Consider the following 22,202-nt stretch of genomic DNA (forward strand, 5'->3'; position numbering starts at 1 on the left):
CCAACGTGTACCTAACCATAAACATCAATGCCTTTCTTAAAATCAATACACAGAAGTATATATTTTTAAACCTGCATATTTAGCTAAAATAAATCCAGGTTAGCAATATTAACCAGGTTAGGCAATATTAACCAGGTGAAATTGTGTCACTTCTCTTGCGTTCATTGCACGCAGAGTCAGGGTATATGCAACAGATTGGGCCGCCTGGCTCGTTGTGAACTAATTTGCCAGAATTTTACATAATTATGACATAACATTGAAGGTTGTGCAATGTAACAGGAATATTTAGACTTAGGGATGCCACCCGTTAGATAAAATAGGGAATGGTTCCGTATTTCACTGAAAAAAAAAAGTTTTGTTTTCGAGACGATAGTTTCCGGATTCGACCATATTAATGACCTAAGGCTCGTATTTCTGTGTGTTTATTTTAAATTATAATTAAGTCTATGATTTGATATTTGATAGAGAAGTCTGACTGAACGCTGGTAGGCACCAGCAGGCTCGTAAGCATTCATTCAAACAACACTTTCGTGCTTTTTGCCAGCAGCTCTTCGCAATGCTTCAAGCATTACGCTGTTTATGACTTCAAGCCTATCAACTCCCAAGATTAGGCTGGTGTAACCGATGTGAAATGGCTAGCTAGTTAGCGGGTGCGCGCTAATAGCGTTTCGCTCTGAGACTTGGAGTAGTTGATCCCCTTGCTCTGCATGGGTAACGCTGCTTCGAGGGTGGCTGTTGTCGATGTGTTCCTGGTTCGAGCCCAGGCAGGAGCGAGGAGAGGGACGAAAGCTATACTGTTACACTGGCAATACTAAAGTGCCAATAAGAACATCTAATAGTCAAAGGTATATGAAATACAAATCGTATAGAGAGAAATAGTCCTATAATTCCTATAATAACTACAACCTAAAACTACTTACCTGGGAATATTGAAGACTCATGTTAAAAGGAACCACCAACTTTCATATGTTCTCATGTTCTGAGCAAGGAACTTAAACGTTAGCTTTCTTACATGGCACATATTGCACTTTTACTTTCTTCTCCAACACTTTGTTTTTGCATGATTTAAACCAAATTGAACATGTTTCATTATTTATTTGAGGCTAAATTGATTTTATTGATGTATTATATTAAGTTAAAATAAGTGTTAATTCAGTATTGTTGTAATTGTCATTATTAGAAATAAATAAATAAAATTGGCCGCTTTTTTTGGTCCTCCAATAATCGGTATCGGCGTTGAAAAATCATAATCGTCGACCTCTAGTTTGTACTACCAAGTGTTTGTGTTTATGAGGCGGCTTATGTTTTTGCCTCATTTTGTGTGTATGTTGATGTGTGTATCCTTTAAGTTTGTTTTATTGTGTGTATCTGTGCCAGGGTGTGTGTTCAGGTGTTAGTGTCTCAGTCGCTCTTTGTGTTCCCACCACTCCTTGTTCTAAATCTGTGTTGTGGTGTTTGGATGTGGAGGCTGTGCGCTTTACTGAAGACAGAATTTCTACCCACAGCTTTACCTTACTACATTTGCACACACTGTATATAGGTTTTTCTATTGTGTTATTGCCTGTACGTTTGTTTATCCCATGTGTAACTCTGTGTTGTTTGTGTCGCACTGCTTTGCTGTCACGTCCTGACCAGTAATAGGGGTTCTTTGTTATTGTAGTTTGGTCAGGACGTGGCAGGGGGTATTTGTTTTATGTGGTTCGGGCTGGTTGTGTTAGTTGTAGGGTGTTTGATTTAGTATTCCGGGTTTTGGGCACTGTTCTATGTTTAAGTATTTCTATGTTCAGTCTAGGTATTTGTATTTCTATGTTTAGGTAATTGGGGGTTGAACCCTCAATTGGAGGCAGGTGTTTTCTCGTTGCCTCTGATTGAGGGTTCTATAAATAGGTATGTGTGTGTTTTAGTATTTGTGGGAGATTGTGCTAGGTATAGCTTTGTTGCCTTACCGGCCTGTTATTAGTCGTTGTGTTTTTGTTGTGTACGTATTTATTTTGGTTTACCTTCTTTGTCCGTTTAATAAAAAGAAGATGAGTGCACATTTCCCCGCTGCGTCTTGGTCCACTTTAACCTACGAGAACCGTGACATTTGCTTTATCTTGGCCAGGTTGCAGTTGCAAATGAGAACTTGTTCTCAACTGGCCTACCTGGCTAAATAAAGGTGTAAAAAGAAAAAAAACGCCAAATCGGTGTCCAAAAATACCGATTTCCTATTGTTATGAAAACTTGAAATCGGCCCTAATTAATCGGCCATTCCGATTAATCGGTCGACCTCTAGTACAAACACACATACACAATATCCCTGACTGTTTTCATAACAGAACAAATTGTGCTTAATTATCACAGTGTTTTGGCGCATTGCTAATATGACAAAGAGAGAAGTTTTCGGTTGTGATTTGTTACTGGTGGTGTTTCTCACACTTACTCACCACATGATTGGTCTTCTGCCTGATGGGGCGGTACCCGCCGGCTGGTACACAGTGCTCGGCGTGCCCATTGCAGAGGCAGCTCCCCTTAATGATTAAGTCATAGATGGCATAATGGGCCGTGGGCAGGGCTTGGGAATCTGGGTCTTTAGCTTGGTAGGGGCAGGCTGATTCTGGAGCAGATGCACAAGCAGGTTGGTGAGCATCAACTGATTCTGGCCAACCGGCCCGTAGGGGTCCAGGGAGTGCCAGGGGGACAAGGCACGGTAGATTACCTGAGGATAGGGGCAGATTGGAGATGGTCAGACACAGGTGAAGGATGGAGGGGTCGGTTAGTTTGGCTCGTGATGGGCACCTATAGACAGGGACAGACTGTAGTTGCTCAGAGGTTGGCACGTTAGATCACCTAGAGACAGACAGGGGGGTTGGTCAGACAGGTGGCAGAGTGGAGGGGTTGGTCGGAGTTATTCAGGGGCAGAGTGGAAGGGTTGGTTAGTAGTGCCAGAGGGAAAATAGGAACCAGGCATTAATCTGGTTCACCTTTCATTCTCTCTCTCTCTCTCTCTCTCTCTCTCGCTCTCGCTCTCTCTCTAACAATGTCACATCCAAAAACGCCTCAGGGCGCAACGTCAAAAGAATAAAGGGAAAATGTATATTCTATTCATGCATGATGTTATCATGAGCTTTGTGTAACTGAGTATGTGTCCTGTAATGTACGCCAACCACTGGTGTACATTACAACAGACTTCTCCCATTGAAACCAACCAGAGATCTCAAAACACTCACCTCTCCTAGGGCACAGGGGAACGCTCCTGAGTACTTGAAGGTACAGGCTGCCACACTCTCCCCCATCCTCTGCCAGGCCGAAGGTGCCCTCACAGTCCCTGGCAAAGTACCTGGGTTAATAAAATTAGGTGTATTTGATCCCAGAGCATAACACATCAAAGTATTAATTAAAACACTTATTTCCAAAGTGGTCCTTGATGGTACCTGAGGGTCTTCCAGGTCTGTTCATGGTCCTGGGAACGTTCCAGCAGCATGGCAGCGAGGCAGGGGGAACGGAACACCAGGATCAGGTGGGTGAAGTCGAAATCTGTCTCCAGGTCTAGTTGGAGGGTCTCGGTCTCCACCCTCTCTGCAGACTGCCACCATGTATGAGAGCTGCAAAATCTGGACCCCTACAAATCAGCCGGGCTAGACAATCTGGACCCTTTCTTTCTAAAATTATCTGCCGAAATTGTTGCAACCCCTATTACTAGCCTTTTCAACCTCTCTTTCGTGTCGTCTGAGATTCCCAAAGATTGGAAAGCAGCTGCTGTCATCCCCCTCTTCAAAGGAGGGGACACTCTTGATCCAAACTGCTACAGACCTATATCTATCCTACCCTGCCTTTCTAAGGTCTTTGAAAGCCAAGTCAACAAACAGATTACCGACCATTTCGAATCCCACCGCACCTTCTCCGCTATGCAATCTGGTTTCAGAGCTGGTCATGGGTGCACCTCAGCCACGCTCAAGGTCCTAAACGATATCGTAACCGCCATCGATAAGAAACAATACTGTGCTGCCGTATTCATTGACCTGGCCAAAGCTTTCAACTCTGTCCATCACCACATCCTCATCGGCAGACTCAATAGCCTTGGTTTCTCAAATGATTGCCTCGCCTGGTTCACCAACTACTTCTCTGATAGAGTTCAGTGTGTCAAATTGGAGGGCCTGTTGTCCGGACCTCTGGTAGTCTCTATGGGGGTGCCACAGGGTTCAATTCTTGGGCCAACTCTTTTCTCTGTATACATCAATGATGTCGCTCTTGCTGCTGGTGAGTCTCTGATCCACCTCTACGCAGACGACACCATTCTGTATACTTCTGACCCTTCTTTGGACACTGTGTTAACAACCCTCCAGACGAGCTTCAATGCCATACAACTCTCCTTCCGTGGCCTCCAACTGCTCTTAAATACAAGTAAAACTAAATGCATGCTCTTCAACCGATCGCTGCCTGCACCTGCCCGCCTGTCCAGCATCACTACTCTGTACGGTTCTGACATAGAATATGTGGACAACTGCAAATACCTAGGTGTCTGGTTAGACTGTAAACTCTCCTTCCAGACTCACATCAAACATCTCCAATCCAAAGTTAAATCTAGAATTGGCTTCCTATTTCGCAACAAAGCATCCTTCACTCATGCTGCCAAACATACCCTCGTAAAACTGACCATCCTACCGATCCTCGACTTCGGCGATGTCATTTACAAAATAGCCTCCAATACCCTACTCAACAAACTGGATGCAGTCTATCACAGTGCCATCCGTTTTGTCACAAAAGCACCATATACTACCCACCACTGCGACCTGTACGCTCTCGTTGGCTGGCCCTCGCTTCATACTCGTCGCCAAACCCACTGGCTCCAGGTCATCTACAAGACCCTGCTAGGTAAAGTCCCCCCTTATCTCCGCTCACTAGTCACCATAGCAGCACCCACCTGTAGCACGCGCTCCAGCAGGTATATCTCTCTGGTCACGCCCAGAGCCAATTCCTCCTTTGGCCGTCTCTCCTTCCAGTTCTCTGCTGCCAATGACTGGAACGAACTACAAAAATCTCTGAAACTGGAAACACTTATCTCCCTCACTAGCTTTAAGCACCAGCTGTCAGAGCAGCTCACAGATCACTGCACCTGTACATAGCCCATCTATAATTTAGCCCAAACAACTACCTCTTCCCCTACTGTATTTATTTATTTATTTTTGCTCCTTTGCACCCCATTATTTCTATTTCTACTTTGCACTTTCTTCTACTACAAATCTACCATTCCAGTGTTTTACTTGCTATATTGTATTTACTTTGCCACCATGGCCTTTTTGCCTTTACCTCCCTTATCTCACCTCATTTGCTCACATTGTATATAGACTTATTTTTCTACTGTATTATTGACTGTATGTTTGTTTTACTCCATGTGTAACTCTGTGTTGTTGTATGTTGTCGAACTGCTTTGTTTTATCTTGGCCAGGTCGCAATTGTAAATGAGAACTTGTTCTCAACTTGCCTACCTGGTTAAATAAAGTTGAAATAAAATAAATAAATAAAAATGTATCTGGGTATTCAAAGGACGAGTCGGTCATGGCAGTGGCTAGGTGGGCCTGGTGGGGGAGGGCTGCGTTGCACTTGCTGCTTTTGGGTACTGCTGGGCAGGAAGACTCCTTGTGGGGAGAACTAGAAGTCTGTTGGTAGGAGCAGTAGGACTCTGTGGAGTTTGATCCACACACAGACTGGGTGAGTAGTCCTCGACCCAAGGCTAGGTTCCCCGTGCGAGGGTTACAGGCCCTGCCAGCACAGCGCCTCTGGCTCTCCACTGCTGGATCTCCACTTCTGGAAAGAGCTGGAGCGAGAGAGAGTATGTTCTTTTTGAAATGATCTATTTCACTTGCTTTGGCAATGTAAACATATGTTTCCATGCCAATAAAGCCCTTTGAATTGAATTAAATGGGGGGGCAGGGGGGGGATTTAATGGAGAGAAATAGAATTATCGGTTTAGAATGGATTGGCATTAAACATAAAATCCATATTCTCCAACTAAAATGCATTTTCACAGATTTGATTACCGGTACCTGGTTACCAAATATAATTTTGAAAATATAAAATCAGCAGGACAAACTTCAAAGACTTTTCTAGATAGAATGCATTAGACAGGCAACAAACATTTCAAAGCAACATACTCTAGGCGAAAATCAATCACTAAAATCACCCTCAATGCTTTCATGCGCACTTATTATAGACACGCTGAAGTTTGCAAGCACAGTCTGAATCCAACCGGAATGGTGAGGGAGGGAGAGATACTTTATAATGTTTTACTTACCAGCCAAAAGAGGGAACGCACAAAGAGGAATCACAAGTAAAGTCCACCGTCTCATCTTGAACATCCTTGATGACAGTTCTAGAAAATAGTGAGCTAGCCAGCCTGCCTGCCAGGTAGCCTAGCTGCTTCTTGTGTGAACAGTGAGAGAAAAGCGATGTAGTTCTGTTTTTATAGTGAAGTGAAGGCACGTTCTCAGACGATTGACTTTAGCCAAATGAGATGTCTCCTCGGCGGCACGCAGCTTTCTCATATAACATTCACTATCGATCTATATCATAAATGGTATGCGCTACCTATCCAATATCGTTGCATAAAATGTAGGCTTTATGTATGATTTGTAAAAGGTGACCATTCCTGAGTCCTTCAATCCATTTTCACTGTTTGAAAGAAGTCCATGTTTTTTTTATGGGATGATAAGACATTTTAAATATGGAAAGGTGGAAAGCCCCGCCATTTAGTAGTCTTTTCCAATGACTGTATGGGTCTTTCCCAACCGTATACCCTCCCTCAGCCCTTTTAATATGATATAATCTCAAATGGCACCCTATTCCCTGGTGCACTACTTTTGACCAGGGTTCGTAGGGCTCTGGTCGAAAGTAGTGCATTGAAGGGAATAGGGTGCCATTTGGGACTTAGCATGTATCTTGGTCATTCCCAACACTCTACACATGACTGAGTTGATTGTATCAGAAGTAGAAATTAGAGCAGAATATTCTCATTATGAAAATACTGAAATTAAAGTAATACATTATTGATACGATGTTTGTTTTATTAAATGTGTATATTAATAAGTGTATGACAATACAATAATTATTTCCCTTGACAAAATACTCCTACAAGTCTTTGATATATTCCATCAAGACTTAATAAAAAATACACGTTTTTCTGTATGCTAACCTCCGTAAACCATCCACCCAGTAAGTTAGCTGGACTTTTGTTTATAGGCCAGTGTGTCATTCTGGTGCATTCCTGCTGCATACCCCTGCTTATTACCAACTGTCACTTATTTAGAAATCACACCTACTGTCACGTCCTGACCAGTAAAGGGGTCATTTGTCATAGTAGTATGGTCAGGGCATGGCAGGGGGTGTTGTTTCTGTGTGTTTTGGGGTTTGTTTGTTTCCAGGGGATATGTTCTAGTTTTCTTTTTCTATGTTCATTTTCTATGTGTGGCCGAGTATGGTTTCCAATCAGAGGCAGGTGTCTTTCGTTGTCTCTGATTGGAAGCCATACTTAGGCAGCCTGTTTTTCCTTTGGGTTTGTGGGTGGTTGTTTTCGGTATAGCCTATGTGCCTTACGGAACTGTTGATTGTCGGTTTGTTATTTTTGTTTAAGTGTTCACTTTATTACGATAATATAAGAAGATGAGCACTATACCCGCTGCGCTTTGGTCCCCTTTCATCGACATATGTGACACCTACACTGAACAAAAATATGAACGCAATATGTTAATTGTTGGGCCCATGTTTCATGAGCTGGAAAAGAAGATCAGAGAAATGTTCCATACGCACAAAAAAGCTTATTTATCTAAAGTTTTGTGCACAACTTTGTTTACATCCCTGTTATTGAGCATTTCTCCTTTGCTAAGATTATCCATCCACCTGACAGATGTGGCATATCAAGAAGCTGATTAAACAGCATGATCATTACATAGGTGCACCTTGTGCTGGGGACAATAAAAAGCCCCTCTAAAATGTGCAGTTTTGTCACACAACACAGTGTCACAGATGTTTCAAGTCTGTCATTTGGCATGCTGACTACAGGAATATCCACCTGTTGCCAGTTAATTGAACGTTCATTTCTCTACCATAATCTGCTTCCAACACTGTTTTAGAGAATTTGTTGTGCCATTCATCTGCCACAATCACCTCATGTTTCAGCATGATAATGCACAGCTCCATGTCGCAAGGATCTGTACACAATTCCTGCAAGCTGAAAATGTCCCAGTTCTTCCATGGCCTGCATACTCACCAGACCAATGTCACCCATTGAGCATGTTTGGGATGATCTGGATTGACGTGTACGACAGCGTGTTCCAGTTTCCGCCAATATCCAGCAACTTCGCACAGCCATTGAAGAGGAGTGGGACATCATTCCACAGGCCACAATCAACAGCCTGATCAACTATGCGAAGGAAATGTGTCGCGCTGCATGAGGCAAATGGTGGTCACACCAGATACTACACTGGTTTTCTAATCCACGCCCCTACCTTTTTAAGGTATCTGTAACCAACAGATGCATATCTGTATTCCCAGTCATGTGACATCCATAGAATAGCGCCTTACGAATTTATTTCAATTTACTGATTTCCTTATATGAACTGTAACTCAGTAAAATCGTAGAAATTGTTGCATGTTGCATTTATATTATTGTTCAGTATACATACACACACACACACACACACACACACACCACACACACACACACACACACTACACACACACACACACACACACACACACACACTGAGACACATAAACATCACCTGACAGTTGTCAGCCAGACTACCCTGGACCTGGGGTTATCTGACCCTTTACCCCAATAATCAGCCATTTGTGAGCCAGTTGTTTAAGTCATGATAATATCACCAGAGTCAAAGGGGAAGAAAGAGAGAAAAAGAGAGCTTTCAGCAAGAGGTGATACACTGTATGTGCGTGTTTGGATGCGTGCGGGTGTGTTTGCTTAAGTTCAACTGCGTTGTCATGAATAGGTTACTACTTTGATATATCACAACAGTGCCTTCAGAACATATTCATACCCCTTGACTTATTCCACATTTTGTTGTGTTACAGCCTGAATTCAAAATTGATTAAGTATATGTTTTTCTCACTCATCTACACACAATACCCAATAATGACAAAGTGAATATATGTTTTTAGATTTTTTTGAAAATGAAATATCACATTTACATAAGTATTCACAGCCCCTGAGTCAATACATGTTAGAATCACCTTTGGCAGCAATTACAGCTTTGAGTCTTTCTGGGTAAGTCTCTAAGAGCTTTGCACACCTGGATTGTACAATATTTGCACATTATTGTTTTTTAAATTCTTCAAGCTCTGTTAAGTTGATTGTTGATCATTTTTATACATTTCTATACATTTCTACCATTTTCAAGTCCTGCCATAGATTTTCAAGCCGATTTAAGTCAAAACTGTAACTAGGCCACTCAGGAACATTCAATGCTGTCTTGGTAAGCAACTCCAGTGTATATTTGGCCTTGTGTTTTAGGTAATTGTGCTGTTGAAAGGTGAATTTGTCTCCCAGTGTGTTGGAAAACAGACTGAACCAGGTTTGTCTCTAGGGTTTTTCCTGGGCTTAGCTCTATTCCGTTTCTTTTTATCCCCCAAAAAACTCCCTCCTTGCCGATGACAAGCATACCCATAACATGATGCAGCCATCATGATTAAAAATATGAAGAGTGGTACTCAGTGATGTGTTGTGTTGAATTTGCCACAAACATAACGCTTTGTATTCAGGACAGAAAGTTCATTTCTTTGCCACTCTGTCATTTAGGTGAGTATTGTGGAGTAACTACAATGTTGGTGACCAATCCTCAGTTCTCCTATTACAGCCATTTAACTGTGTAACTGTTTTAAAGTCACCATTGGCCTCATTGTGAAATCCCTGTGCGGTTTGGAAAACCTCTGATCTTTGTGGTTGAATCTGTGTTTGAAATTCACTGCTCGACTGAGGTACCTTACAGATAATTGTATGTGTGGGGTACAGAGATGAGGTAGTCAGAAGAAAAAAAAATTAACCTATTGTTGCACACAGAGTGAGTCCATGCAAGGTATTATGTGACTTGTTAAGCACATTTGTGCTCAAATCCGTCTTATGTAGCAAAATTTGAAATTGTGTTTTTTACATTGGATAAAAGTAGAGACCCAGAGCTACAAAATGGTATATAATACACTGCATTTTTGAGGAACAATGGGAAAGGAATTCTGCTTTGAAAGTTGATAAACTTGTAAACTCCCTTTTGAGAAAATGGCCTTTAAATGTTTTGGTACCTAGTGAAGAGCTCTTCTTTGTCTACACCCATTTAGCACCATTCACACCTTCTTAAGCTTTAGCCCCACCCATCTCGGTTCGCTCTTGGAGCGTTCAGAGCGCACACTTGATGCTCTGGCCGATGATTTGTTTACCTCTGTATAACATGAAAACAGCCTAACCAGCAACAATTTCATGATGCTTTTTTGCCAACGTTTACTGACACCGGCCATATTCAACGGGTGTTGTGCGTTCGTAAATTCATCAGTTATTCTGCACTCTGGCATACTCAGACTGAATTTACGAACGCACCCGAAATAGTGGAGTCTTTTGTTAAGACATGTAGCTAGCTAGATAAACAATGAACCTAGCTAAGTAAACAGCGTGTAAGACCATACAATGTGTAAGATCATACGTTAGCTAGCGAGCCAGCCAGCTAGCTAACATTATGCTCTAACTAGCTAAGCAAACAGCTCTGGGATATGAATAATAACATCATACATGTAACGTTAGCTAGGGAGCCAGCCAGCTAGCTAGCTAACAGTACACTTTAGCTTGAAATGAAATCACTTTGTCAAAATTAGAAACATGTAATATCTGAAAATGTAGCTAGCTAGACTATCACGGATGCCATGCCATGGTTGCCCTTAGTTTGAAGATGAAATCCGGAGACAGGTGTTTTCTCCATCTCTTTAGCTATCATACTCTAATTCCACTGATTTCAAAACTCAATCCTCCAGAAAGTGGAGATCAACACTTATGCAGCTCCACTACACGATACATTTTAAAAAAAATGTAGAGTTTGACAGGATTACCAACACAGACTGACCAGTTCAAATAGACAGAAGTCTTCTATATGGCAGACCAATCTGAACTCTTCTCTCGGCATGTACAGCCCACTCATTATCTCAGCCAATCATGGCTAGTGGGAAGGTTGCTGACTTTTTCTGTGGCTTAACCTACTAGGCTCTAATTTAACAATTGTGTTCGTATTTACAGATGGCATACAAGTGTGTTATTAAAGCACATGAAAGTTCACATGTTCCAGAAGGCATTTCTGCCAAAAAACACATTTTGATAAATCAAAAAAGTTTACGTTCAAATGGCTCCTGTGAACTAGTGACCCACGACATACGCCTAGTTTCCTGAAACAAGTCACATTTTGACTCCTGAACTTATTTAGGCTTGCCATAACAAAGGAGTTGAATACTTATTGACTCATGACATTTCAGCTTTTAATTTAATTAAATGTGTAAAAATGACAAAAAAACATAATTCCACTTTGACATTATGGGGTAATGTGTTTATGCCCATGACAAAATCTCAATTGAATCCATTTTAAATTCAGGCTGTAACAGAACAAAATGTGGAAAAAGTCAAGCGGTGTGAATAGTTTCTGAAGGCACTGTAGATGATTGATGATGAGAGTGAGTCAGAGAGAGTGCGAAAGGACTGATGGGCTAAGATAAATAGGTGAGGGTGTCAGAGTTCAGGTCATGGCTGTAAATACATGAGGTCAGGGGTAATTGCTTCTCACTCTGAACACGACTCGCCACTGTCTCACTGAATCATCCGCACTCTCTACGTTTTCTCACTTTGGCCTGACTCTTTGTCGTGTGTAGTTAGTACACCGGGGTCAAACTCATTCCATGGAGGCCCGAGTGTCTGCGTGTTTTCACTCCTCCCTTGTACTTGATTGATGAATTAAGGTCACTAATTAGTAAGGAACTCCCCACGTCTGGTTGTCTAGGGCTTAATTGAAAGGAGAGAAAAAAACCTGCAGACACTAGGGCCTCAATGGAATGAGTTTGACACCCCTGTGTGAGTACATATCATGTTGGAGGGAGGAGTGTGTGTGTGTATGTGTGTGAGTGAATCATTATTTCTTCGAGCCCGACCTGTCACTGGCTCACTGAATCATTCTCTTTCTGTTTTTCTTACTTTGGCCTGACTCGAGCGCGTGTGTAAAACTGCGTCAAAACAAGGCTCGTCTTCATGCACAATTTGTTCTGTTACGAAAACATTCAACGATGTTGTGTGTCCTATGTTGTAAGGTTTGTGTTCATGTTTCAGTGTGTGTGCGTGCGTGTGTTTTGTGTCGGAGGTAGAAGAGAGAAGCATTCTGTTTTCCCCCCAGGCATCCCAATCCTAGCGGATCAGATTCAGGACATTCTTCGAATGATGCGACTCTCTCTCTCGTCACTCTGACTGACGGGATTTTGCTTTATGTCTCTGGGGAACGGGGTTCATGTCTGCATGTTTGCATTTTCATGGGTTATGTTCAGAGTCCTCTAATGATTAGATGGGTCAGGGCTGGGTTGATGCACCTTTAGCCTTTGACTATGCATCAGCAACATGTTTTCAATCCACACAAAAAAAATCCCAAAGCATGGAAAACTGTTTCAGGAAGGATGTCTAATCTTCGTCTGTCTTTTTTGCACTCCCTCATTGGCAGCAGGATGAAAGAAATACAGTGAAAGGCCTCTATTCTTGTTCATTCCAATTGTTTGTATTCTGTTGTCCTTCTACTATGCTGAACTTGTGTATGTGTGAATACAACAAAGGAAAACCGAGGAAAAAGGTGAAGGCAGCTTACTGACGAAATGCTGGTGAATAGACAGACAGACAGACTGAAGGACGGCGGGCAGACAGACACAGGCAGGCTGTTCCTCTACTACTGCTGTGCTTTATTTCCAGACTTTAAAAGGATACTCCCTGCCTCTCTCTCCTCCCTATCCCCAGTACTTCCTGCCACCTAGTGACCCATGCTTACTGAACTGGAGAGACCCTTGGAGGGAATCCGTCTACGTCCCTGTAAAAGTCAGACAATCAACCAGACATACTAGACAGCTAGGGTGAAATGTAAAGCCTTGTATAATGCTATATGTGGAATGCTATAGGGCACTTGAAATGACCCCTTCTATATTCTCCTCTTAGAATACGTAAGGTTAAAGCAGGTTTCTAATGTAACATGGCGTATGTGGCCCGGCCTATTATGGCACAGTTCGTTAGATTCCTGCCTCCACACCTCAAGACTCACAGTCCAAGTCCAGTTTTCAGCCACCTTCTTCCTCCCTAGACAGTGTCTGTAGTGTTTCTCAATGAGGAGAGAAATCATTACTATCATAGAAGGAGTACTGCAGGTTAAAGAGCAGTATTGATTGTTAATAAGAGAACTTGATGACAGGGTGGATGACATAGTGTCACTGTATTAAGAACCAATTACAAGGTGAAAGGGTCACATGATGAGAGACAAGATTGCAGATGGGCTGTGTCTGAAAACATTACTAGCCATCAAATCCTTGCTTCCTCCATCCTTGATAATTCCATTCCAACCTCAGACCTCCTCCTCCAAAGTTTAACAGCTAACATTTTCAGACATAGCCAGGATGTAGAAAAAGCAAGGTGCATGGGTTTTGTTTTCCTTGTGCTTTTAGTAGCGGATATATGCCCAGCACAACACTGGGTGGACGTTGTCCCCGTTTTTACAAGTCAAGGCCATGCACAGCATGAGGATGTGATGGATACCACCAACCTTATGACCATGGTGTTAAAAGCCTCACAAATTCACGTTACTGAAATAACCTGATATTATTTATGTAGGGATTGAATATTATTTGCAGCTGTCAGGTAATGGGAAAACAGTAGAATACCAGCAACCAAAAAACAGGTGTTTACTTCGATATTACATGGTAAAATTATAATTACACAATAATAACCTATGGGTTTGTTTCTTTGGGGTGGTGGGTGGTGTTGAAGTGTTTTGTTGAAGTCTGTTGAAGTGACAGATGGATAACTCGAGCTGTTCTGAAGTAACTGTAGCCTGCTGTAGCTAGGTGAGGACATCTGTTTTATGGATGCTGTTCCCTCCCCTCTTTCTCCCCCCAGGGGGTAATCAGGGTCTCTCCTTGACCCTGCAAGGAGCACGGAGCACTGAGGACCAAACAGGATGATAATCTGGATTGAGGATAGGGAAGGTGCTAGGAGCTGGGAGCTGGGATCAGTGCGTGCATTATGATCGGAATGTCTACCGCCCCAATGCAGTGACCCTGCTTTAGGCTCCATGTCTGTGTGAGAAAGGGGCAGTAATGCCCGTGTGTGTGTGTGTGTGTGTGTGTGTGTGTGTGTGTGTGTGTGTGTGTGTGTGTGTGTGTGTGTGTGTGTGTGTGTGTGTGTGTGTGTGTGTGTGTGTGTGTGTGTGTGTGTGTGTGTGTGTGTGTGTGAAGTAACGGCAAGTAACGGCATGTGTAGCACTCAGACAAACAACATTTTATTACATGTTTTGACTGCTAATTACATGCTGTCCTTCTGTCAAGCAAGTCAAAATAAGGTCAATGCTGTATATCTTAATCATTGACACAACCACAATATCTGGTTAGTCAACACCTTCAGTACTGTTATGGAACGAACTAGACAACCTACTTTTAACACTGTACTTGCTAAGTGTAGGGGTTCTAGGCTTGTAAATCTTGCTCAATGTTCTGTGTGTACCAGGCTGCCTCAGGCAGTGTCATATTCAGATGCTACCAGACTGTGCCAGTAGAGTAGTGTTATCCTAACAGATCGGTCACTCTCCATCAATAACAGGTGCAGATGAGGAATGGTTTTCATTATGTTGTTGTATCCTTATTCCATATCTCTTTAATGATACAGATAGTTTCTCAGATTGTCCTTTCCCCTGGTAGATGATGAATGTACAATAGGATCACTGACCGTGGTAGAAACGTATCCTAACAATTGGGATCAATGCTCCTGAGGCATATCCTGTGTCTGGGTGGGAATTAGACCTTCAAATACGTTATCTGTGATTTATTAATCTTGCCTGTTGCAACGGGAACTATTAGAACAGTTCATAAAGTACAAACCCTGTCCACCTGTCACTCCAGGCAGGCTAAAGCATACACTTTAATAATTGAACGATTTTTTAAGTATTTGAATCCAGGTCTGGTAGGAATTGATGAGTCTCGCAGGACTGCAGCCAACTTTTTATAGCTCTGATTTTGGGCACCCTAACTGAATCTATTGCTAAGGAATTCTGCAACATTGTCAATGTTTTTTTAAAGTCATCATCAGTAGGCTCTATCACTGTCACGGCTCAGGAGAAGACCCAGATGCAGACAGTTTTGAAGTAACAAAGGTTTATTACAAAAACAGGGGGCAGGCAAACGACAGGTCAAGGGCAGGCAGAGGTCAATAATCCAGGGTGGTATAACAAGGTAAAAAATGACAGGCAGGCTCAGGGTTAAGACAGACAGAATGGTCAAAAACCGGGAAAGCTAGAAAACAGGAACTAGAGACGGACAGGAGCACGGGAAAAAAACGTTGGTAGGCTTGACGAAACAAAACGAACTGGCAACAGACAAACAGAGAACACAGGTATAAGTACACTGGGGATAATGGGGAAGATGGGCGACACCTGGAGGGGGGTGGAGACAAGCACAAAGACAAGTGAAACAGATCAGGGTGTGACAGTACCCTCCCCCCACCATACCTGGTTGACCAGGGTGCCTGCGTTGGAACTCAGCGATGAAGGATGTCCCTGACGGGGACCCAGCACCTCTCCTCTGGGCCATAACCCTCCCAGTCAACCAGGTACTGGAATCCCCTGTCCCTCGGTCAAACCTTCAGGTGGCGCCTCACCGTGTACGCAGGTTGGCTGTCAATGAGACGGAGGAAGAGGGGTGGGCCTAGAAACAGGAGACAAAGGGCTGTGAGACATAGGTTTAACCCTAGACACATGAAAAGTGGGATGTATACGGAGGGTACGGGGCAACAGAAGACAAACAGCAGAGGGGCTAATAATCTTGGAGATGGGGAAAGGGCCGATAAAGCGGGGGGAAAGTTTGCGGGACTCCACTCTAGGAAGGGCAGGTCTCAAGTGGATAGCCATACCCTCTGCCCGAGACTTGTCATCGATACTTGAAGGTTGTCTTGAGAAGAACCGACTGGGCTCTCTTCCAGGTACGGTGACAGCGGCGGACAAACATCTGGGCCGAGGGTATGCCGACCTCTTCCTCTTGCCCCGGGAAGAGTGGGGGCTGATAACTCAGGGAACACTCAAAAAACGAGAGTCCAGTGGTGAGCAGGGCAGGGTGTTGTGGGCGTATTCAACCCACACGAGTTGCTGGCTCCATGTGGTGGGGTTGGCAGAGACAAGGCACAGAAGAGTTGTCGCCAGGTCTTGATTGGCTCACTCCGACTGGTCGTTGAACTGAGGGTGGAACCTGGAGGACAGGCTGGCCGAAGACCCAATGAGCGTGCAGGACGCCTTCCAGAACCAGGATGAGAACTGAGGACTCTGGTCAGAGACCATGTCCACCGGGAGTCCATGGATCCGGAAGACGTGCTGCACCATGAGCTGGTCCATCTCTTTGGCAGAGGGTAGCTTGGGGAGAGGAATGAAGTGGGCGGCTTTTGAAAACCATTACTGTCAGGATGGCGGTGTTGCCTTCAGACGGGGGAAGATCCGTGATATGTGAGACCAGGGACAATGAGGGACAGGCAGAGGTTGAAGGGGACTAGCCGGAGCTCGCCGAAGAGTCTTGTTCGGCACACAGACCGTGCAGACGGCGACGAACGCGGAGACATCCGGGACCATGGTAGGCCACCAAAAGCGTTGTCGCACAAAGGCCAGGGTCCGACGGGAGCCTGGGTGGCAGGCAAGCCTGGAGGAGTGGGCCCACTCCAGGACCGAGGAGCAGACCACGTCAGGAATAAACATCCAGTTATCTTGCCCCCCCGGGGTTCGGGTGGGAACGTTGCACCTCACGAACCTGCTTCCCTATTCCCCAGCTGAGTGCCGTCGCCAGGCACAAGGTGGGAAGGATGGTCTCGGGTTCCTGGGTTGTAACCGGGGGGCTATAGCGGTGTGACAGCATATCTGGCTTGACATTCTTGGATCCTGGTCGGTATGAGAGGGAGAAGTTGAACCGGGTGAAAAGCAGGGCCTAACCTAGCTTGCCTGGAATTGAGACGCTTGGCGGTGCGGAGATATTCCAAGTACTTGTGGTCGTTCCACACAATGAACGGATGTTCCGCCCCCTCCAGCCAGTGCCTCTACTCCTCCAACACCATCTTCACCACAAGAAGCTCACAATTCCCCACATCGTAATTCCTCTCCATGGCGTTGAGGCGATAGGAGAAGAAGGTGCAGGGATGTAACTTGAGGTCCAGGGCAGAACGCTGGGACAGAACAGCCTCCACTCCGACATCCGAAACATCGGCCTCCACCATAAACTGGCGGGATGGGTCAGGATGAACCAAGATGGGAGCTGTGGTGAAACGGGGTTTGAGATCCCCGGTCAGCAGCTGGGGACCACGCCCAGTCAGCAGCTGGGGACCACGTGAACGGAACCTTAGGAGAGGTGGGTACAGACAAGTGTCCAAACTTGTATATATATATTTTTTTCTCCCTTTCCCGTTTTGTATAACAAAGTGTAATGGATTTCGTATGCTGGATGTCGTATGCTGAGGCAGTGAAGAAAGTAGAGGAGGCTAGAGGAGGCTGGATCAAGGGTGAGAAGATCCCTGTGAATGAAGATGGCGCCGAAAGATTCTAGCCCATTAGCAACTTTGCAGTATATCGTTTTTTTATTTGTTATTACATACAACCGGAAAGCGCCGGTAACTCACCAGCATTACAAGCATTACGACCAGGAATAAGACGTTCCCGAATTGGATGCGTTGATCCCAGGGCAATTGAACTGATTCCAGAGGCTGATCCAAAACACCACCGGCAGAGAAGAGGTATTCGGTGTGGACTCCTAGTCCGACTCAGGAGGCGCGCACACCACCCACCATATTACTTGCTAGTGTTCAGTCTCTGGATAATAAAGTTGACGAGCTCAGGGCGAGGATTTTCTTCCACAGAGACATCAGGGATTGTAACATACTCTGTTTCACGGAAACATGGGTCTCTCGGGTTATACTGTCTGAGTCTGTACAGCCAGTTGGGTTCTCAGTTCATCACGCTGACGGGAATAAAGATCTCTCCGGGAAGAAGAAGAGCGGGGGTGTATGTTTCATGATGAACTACTCATGGTGTGATTGTGATAACATACAGAAAGTCCTTTGGTTCACCCGAACTAGAATACCTCACAATCAAATGTCATCCGTATTACTTACCAAGAGAATTCCCTTCGGGTTATAGTCAGACCCGTGAATATTCCCCCTCAAGCCGATACCACGACGGCCCTCAAAGAACTACACTGGAAACTCTATGCAAACTGGAAACCACATATTCTGAGGCCGCATTTATTGAAGATAGGGATTGAAACAAAGCTAATCTGAGGAAAACGTTTCCGAAGTTCTACCAACACATTGACTGTAGCACTCGCTCTGAGAAAACATTGGACCACTGTTACTCAGCTTTTCGAAATGCCTACAAGACCATCCCCCGCCCTCCCTTTGGCAAATCTGTTCACGACTCCATTTTGCTCCTCCCTTCCCATAGGCGGAAACTCAAACAGGAAGTACCTGTGCTATGGACTATTTAACGCTGGTCTGACCAATCGGAATCCATGCTTCAAGATTGTTTTGAGCACGCAGACAGGGATATGTTTTCCGGGTAGCCTATGACAATATTATCGGCGAATACATGGATGCGGTGACTGAGTTTATCAGGAAATGCATAGGAGATGTTGTACCCACTGTGACTATTAAAACCTACCCAAACCAGGATAGATGGCAAAACTGAAAGCACGAGCCACCGCATTTAACCATGGAAAGGTGACTGGGAATATGGCCGAATACAAAGAGTGTAGTTATTCCCTCCATAATGCAATCAAACAGGCAAAACATCAGAACAGAGACAAAGTGGAGTCGCAATTCAATGTCTCAGACACAAGACCTATGTGGCAGGGTCTACAGACAATCAACGACTACAAAGGGAAAACCAGCCACGTCGCAGACACCGACGTCTTGCTTCTGGATAAGCTAAACACCTTCTTCGCCCGCTTTGAGGATAACACAGTGCCCCCAACACGGCCAGCTACCAAGGACTGTGGGCTCTCCTTCTCTGTTGCCGACGTGAGTAAGACATTTAAGCGTGTTAACCCTCGCAAGGCTGCCGGAACAGACGGCATCCCTAGCTGCGTCTTCAGAGCATGCGCAGACCAGCTGGCTGTAGTGTTTATGGACATATTCAATCTCTCCCTATCCCAGTCTGCTGTACCCACATGTCCACCATTGTTCCTGTAGCTAAGAAAGCAATGGTAACGAACTAAATGACTATCGCCCCGTAGCACTCACTTCTGAAGAAAGTGACTGAAGACACTTAAAACCCTCACAAACTTTTAGAGATGCACAATTGAGAGCATCTTGTCGGGCTGTATCACCGCCTGGTACGGCAACTGCATTTCCCGCAATCGCAGGGCTCTCCAGACGGTGGTGCGGTATGCACAACGCAATACCAGGGGCAAACTACCTGCTCTCCAGGACACCTACAGCACCCGATGTCACAGGAAGGCCAAAAGGATCATTGAGGACAACCACCACCCGAGCCACTGCCTGTTCACCCCGCTATCATCCAGAAGGCGAGGTCAGTACAGGTGCGTCAAAGCTGGGACCGAAAGACTGAAAAACAGCTTCTATCTCAAGGCCATCAGACTGTTAAATAGCCATCACTAGCACATTAGAGGCTGCTGCCCTAAATACATAGACTTAAAATCACTGGCCACTAGTCACTTTAATAATGTTTACATATTTTGCACTACTCATCTCATATATATACTGTATTATATTCTATTCTACTGTATTTTATTCTATGCTGCTACGACATTGCTCGTCCAAATATTTATACATGTGTATGTGACCAATACAATTTGATTTGATTTGAATAGTAGATTTTTGCCAGAAAAGAGGGATAGGCCAATGAGTGATATATGTTTCAGTTAACTTGGCTTTTTAGTGTTCATAGAAATGGTTATCAACTGTACCGCAGAGATGGAACGTAAGTCACAAAAAATAGATGTTGTGGTGGCAGCTGCAGAAAAGTACTTGGGGTACGAGAAAAGTTACAGGGTGTATTGAGTGGTAGTGTCTCGTCCTCTCAGGTCGTTGGCCTGGGGTTGGATCAGATAGGGTAGAAGAAGAAGAAGAAGAAGAAGAAGAAGAAGAAGAAGAAGAAGAAGAATGTACACTCCAGTCCAGTGTGTGGCAGTAGTGCACCTTTTGGTTGCCAACCGCCATTAAAAAAAAACATAAGAGTTCACCACTACTTCCTGCAACCAACAACAGCGTGTAGTTGTCGTTGGAGCTCATACAAAATCAAAATGGTAAATATAGACTATACTATGAGGTGTTGGATGAGTATTGATAATATGTAGTTGTGGGGCCAGGCTATCATAAATTGAATTTGAGTAGCTATCATATATTCGCTTTTGTTGGGATTATCCATATAGCTAGCTAGTTAGCAGCTAAGTTAGCTAGCTAACTTGTTAGCCGCTTTTGCTTTGCACTGTTTGACTAGCTATGAATCTAAGTAGCTAGCTATGAGATGGAGCTAATGTGATCAAATGTATACTAATGCTAGCTAGTCTCAACAACACATGTGAATGATATAATTTCAGAGTTTACCGCTGAATCCCAAACCGTTCCTGAATGGTCTTACTGGTAAGCCCGTGATGGTGAAGCTGAAGTGGGGTATGGAATACAAGGGATACCTGGTGTCCGTGGACAGCTACATGAACATGCAGGTACGTAATGTGTGAACATTAAAATACACCATTGTACAGCATGTTCTGGAATGATTACCCAATGTGCACACAATTACATCCAGAGCCATACATATGTACATGTCTGGTTTTGCATTGCCATCTGTAACATATCTATAATAATAGTCAATATCTATAAAGTCTAGCTATAAAAATCTATTGTCTCTGATTATAGTTGGCCAACACTGAAGAGTATGTAGATGGAGCGTTGGCTGGACACCTAGGAGAGGTGCTTGTCAGGTAAGTTCAGTGGAATACTCATTGGTTTACTTGCACTTCACATAGCTTATGATTACACACACATTAGCCTGGTCCCAGATCTGTTTGTGCTGCCTTGTTAACTCCTATTATGGTCATCATAGTTTGGTTTGACAATGACCATAGGAGTTTCAAGACAACACAAACAGACCTGGGACCAGGCTACATGCATATCTCCTCTGATTGTAGAATTAGCCCTTCTCTCTGTCATCGAACCAACCTGCACTGAGCTAACAGTTTCCACGTGTTTCCCCTCCACACAGATGCAACAATGTCTTGTTCATAAGAGGAGTAGAAGAGGAGGAAGAGGATGGGGAAATGAAAGATGCTTGAAAGCTGAATGCTTCAGCAGGCTTCATCTACTTTCTTTATTTTTTTATAATTTTTTTTCCATCTGGTCGCTAATCTTGTTCACTGAATTAGTCCTAATTTTTTTTAATGAAAAATATCTTGTGAAAACAGTTATGTATTTTTTATATGATGATGAACCAAGCTGTTGTGCCCCTCAGGGCACAAGGATAATAAAATTGTGCATATTGCACTTTTCAGGAACATCTTTTTATGGTATTATTTTGTGGTGAGGCAAGAATATTAAACAATTGAGTTACTTTATAATCAAAGTATACAGGACATTTAATTATTGATCTAACTGAAATAACAGACAATGGCACATTTATGAATAGTGCATTTTTGTAAATCCTTCCTTGGCTTAAGCTAGCTAAAATATAGACCTAACATAAAAGCTCATTTATAATCAGTAAATGTGTTCAGATGCCAACCTTATGGCAATTCGATCTGAACTGAAATTAAGAGCTTTCTGGCATGATCATTGTATGTGTATGTCACTGTTTCTCCTCATTTTTAACACAGGGTGGCTTTCCTTAGCCTGGCGGGCTGTTTGGGAAATGTTAGGTACAATTAAAAGTATACTTCAGGCACCACTATACCACTGAATACTCTCCCAA

The 22,202-nt window shown here is 43.8% G+C and overlaps 1 protein-coding gene and 1 pseudogene across 1 annotated transcript; one reads left to right on the plus strand and one right to left on the minus strand.

Annotated features, from left to right (window-relative positions):
* Nucleotides 1-2,518: 2,518 nt before the first annotated feature.
* Nucleotides 2,519-16,580, minus strand: LOC145861174 (netrin-4-like; annotated as a pseudogene).
* A 3,849-nt stretch (nt 16,581-20,429) lies between these two features.
* On the plus strand, nt 20,430-21,789 carry LOC106573056 (small nuclear ribonucleoprotein F). Its single transcript, XM_014147706.3, has 4 exons — nt 20,430-20,541; nt 20,836-20,961; nt 21,155-21,219; nt 21,501-21,789. Exons 1-4 carry the CDS (start codon nt 20,539-20,541, stop codon nt 21,568-21,570), a joined length of 264 nt encoding a protein of 87 aa, XP_014003181.1. The 5' UTR covers nt 20,430-20,538; the 3' UTR covers nt 21,571-21,789.
* The last annotated feature ends 413 nt before the right edge of the window (nt 21,790-22,202 follow it).

Source organism: Salmo salar, chromosome 16, assembly GCF_965601325.2.
Source record: "Salmo salar chromosome 16, fSalSal1, whole genome shotgun sequence".
Classification (NCBI taxonomy): Eukaryota; Metazoa; Chordata; class Actinopteri; order Salmoniformes; family Salmonidae; genus Salmo; species Salmo salar.

Excerpts from the sequence above, each read along its gene's own strand:
- LOC106573056 (XM_014147706.3), top strand. Across the intron at positions 20,962-21,154 it reads ACAGCTACATGAACATGCAG|TTGGCCAACACTGAAGAGTA; the intron begins GTACGTAATGTG and ends CTCTGATTATAG. Across the intron at positions 21,220-21,500 it reads CTAGGAGAGGTGCTTGTCAG|ATGCAACAATGTCTTGTTCA; the intron begins GTAAGTTCAGTG and ends CCCTCCACACAG.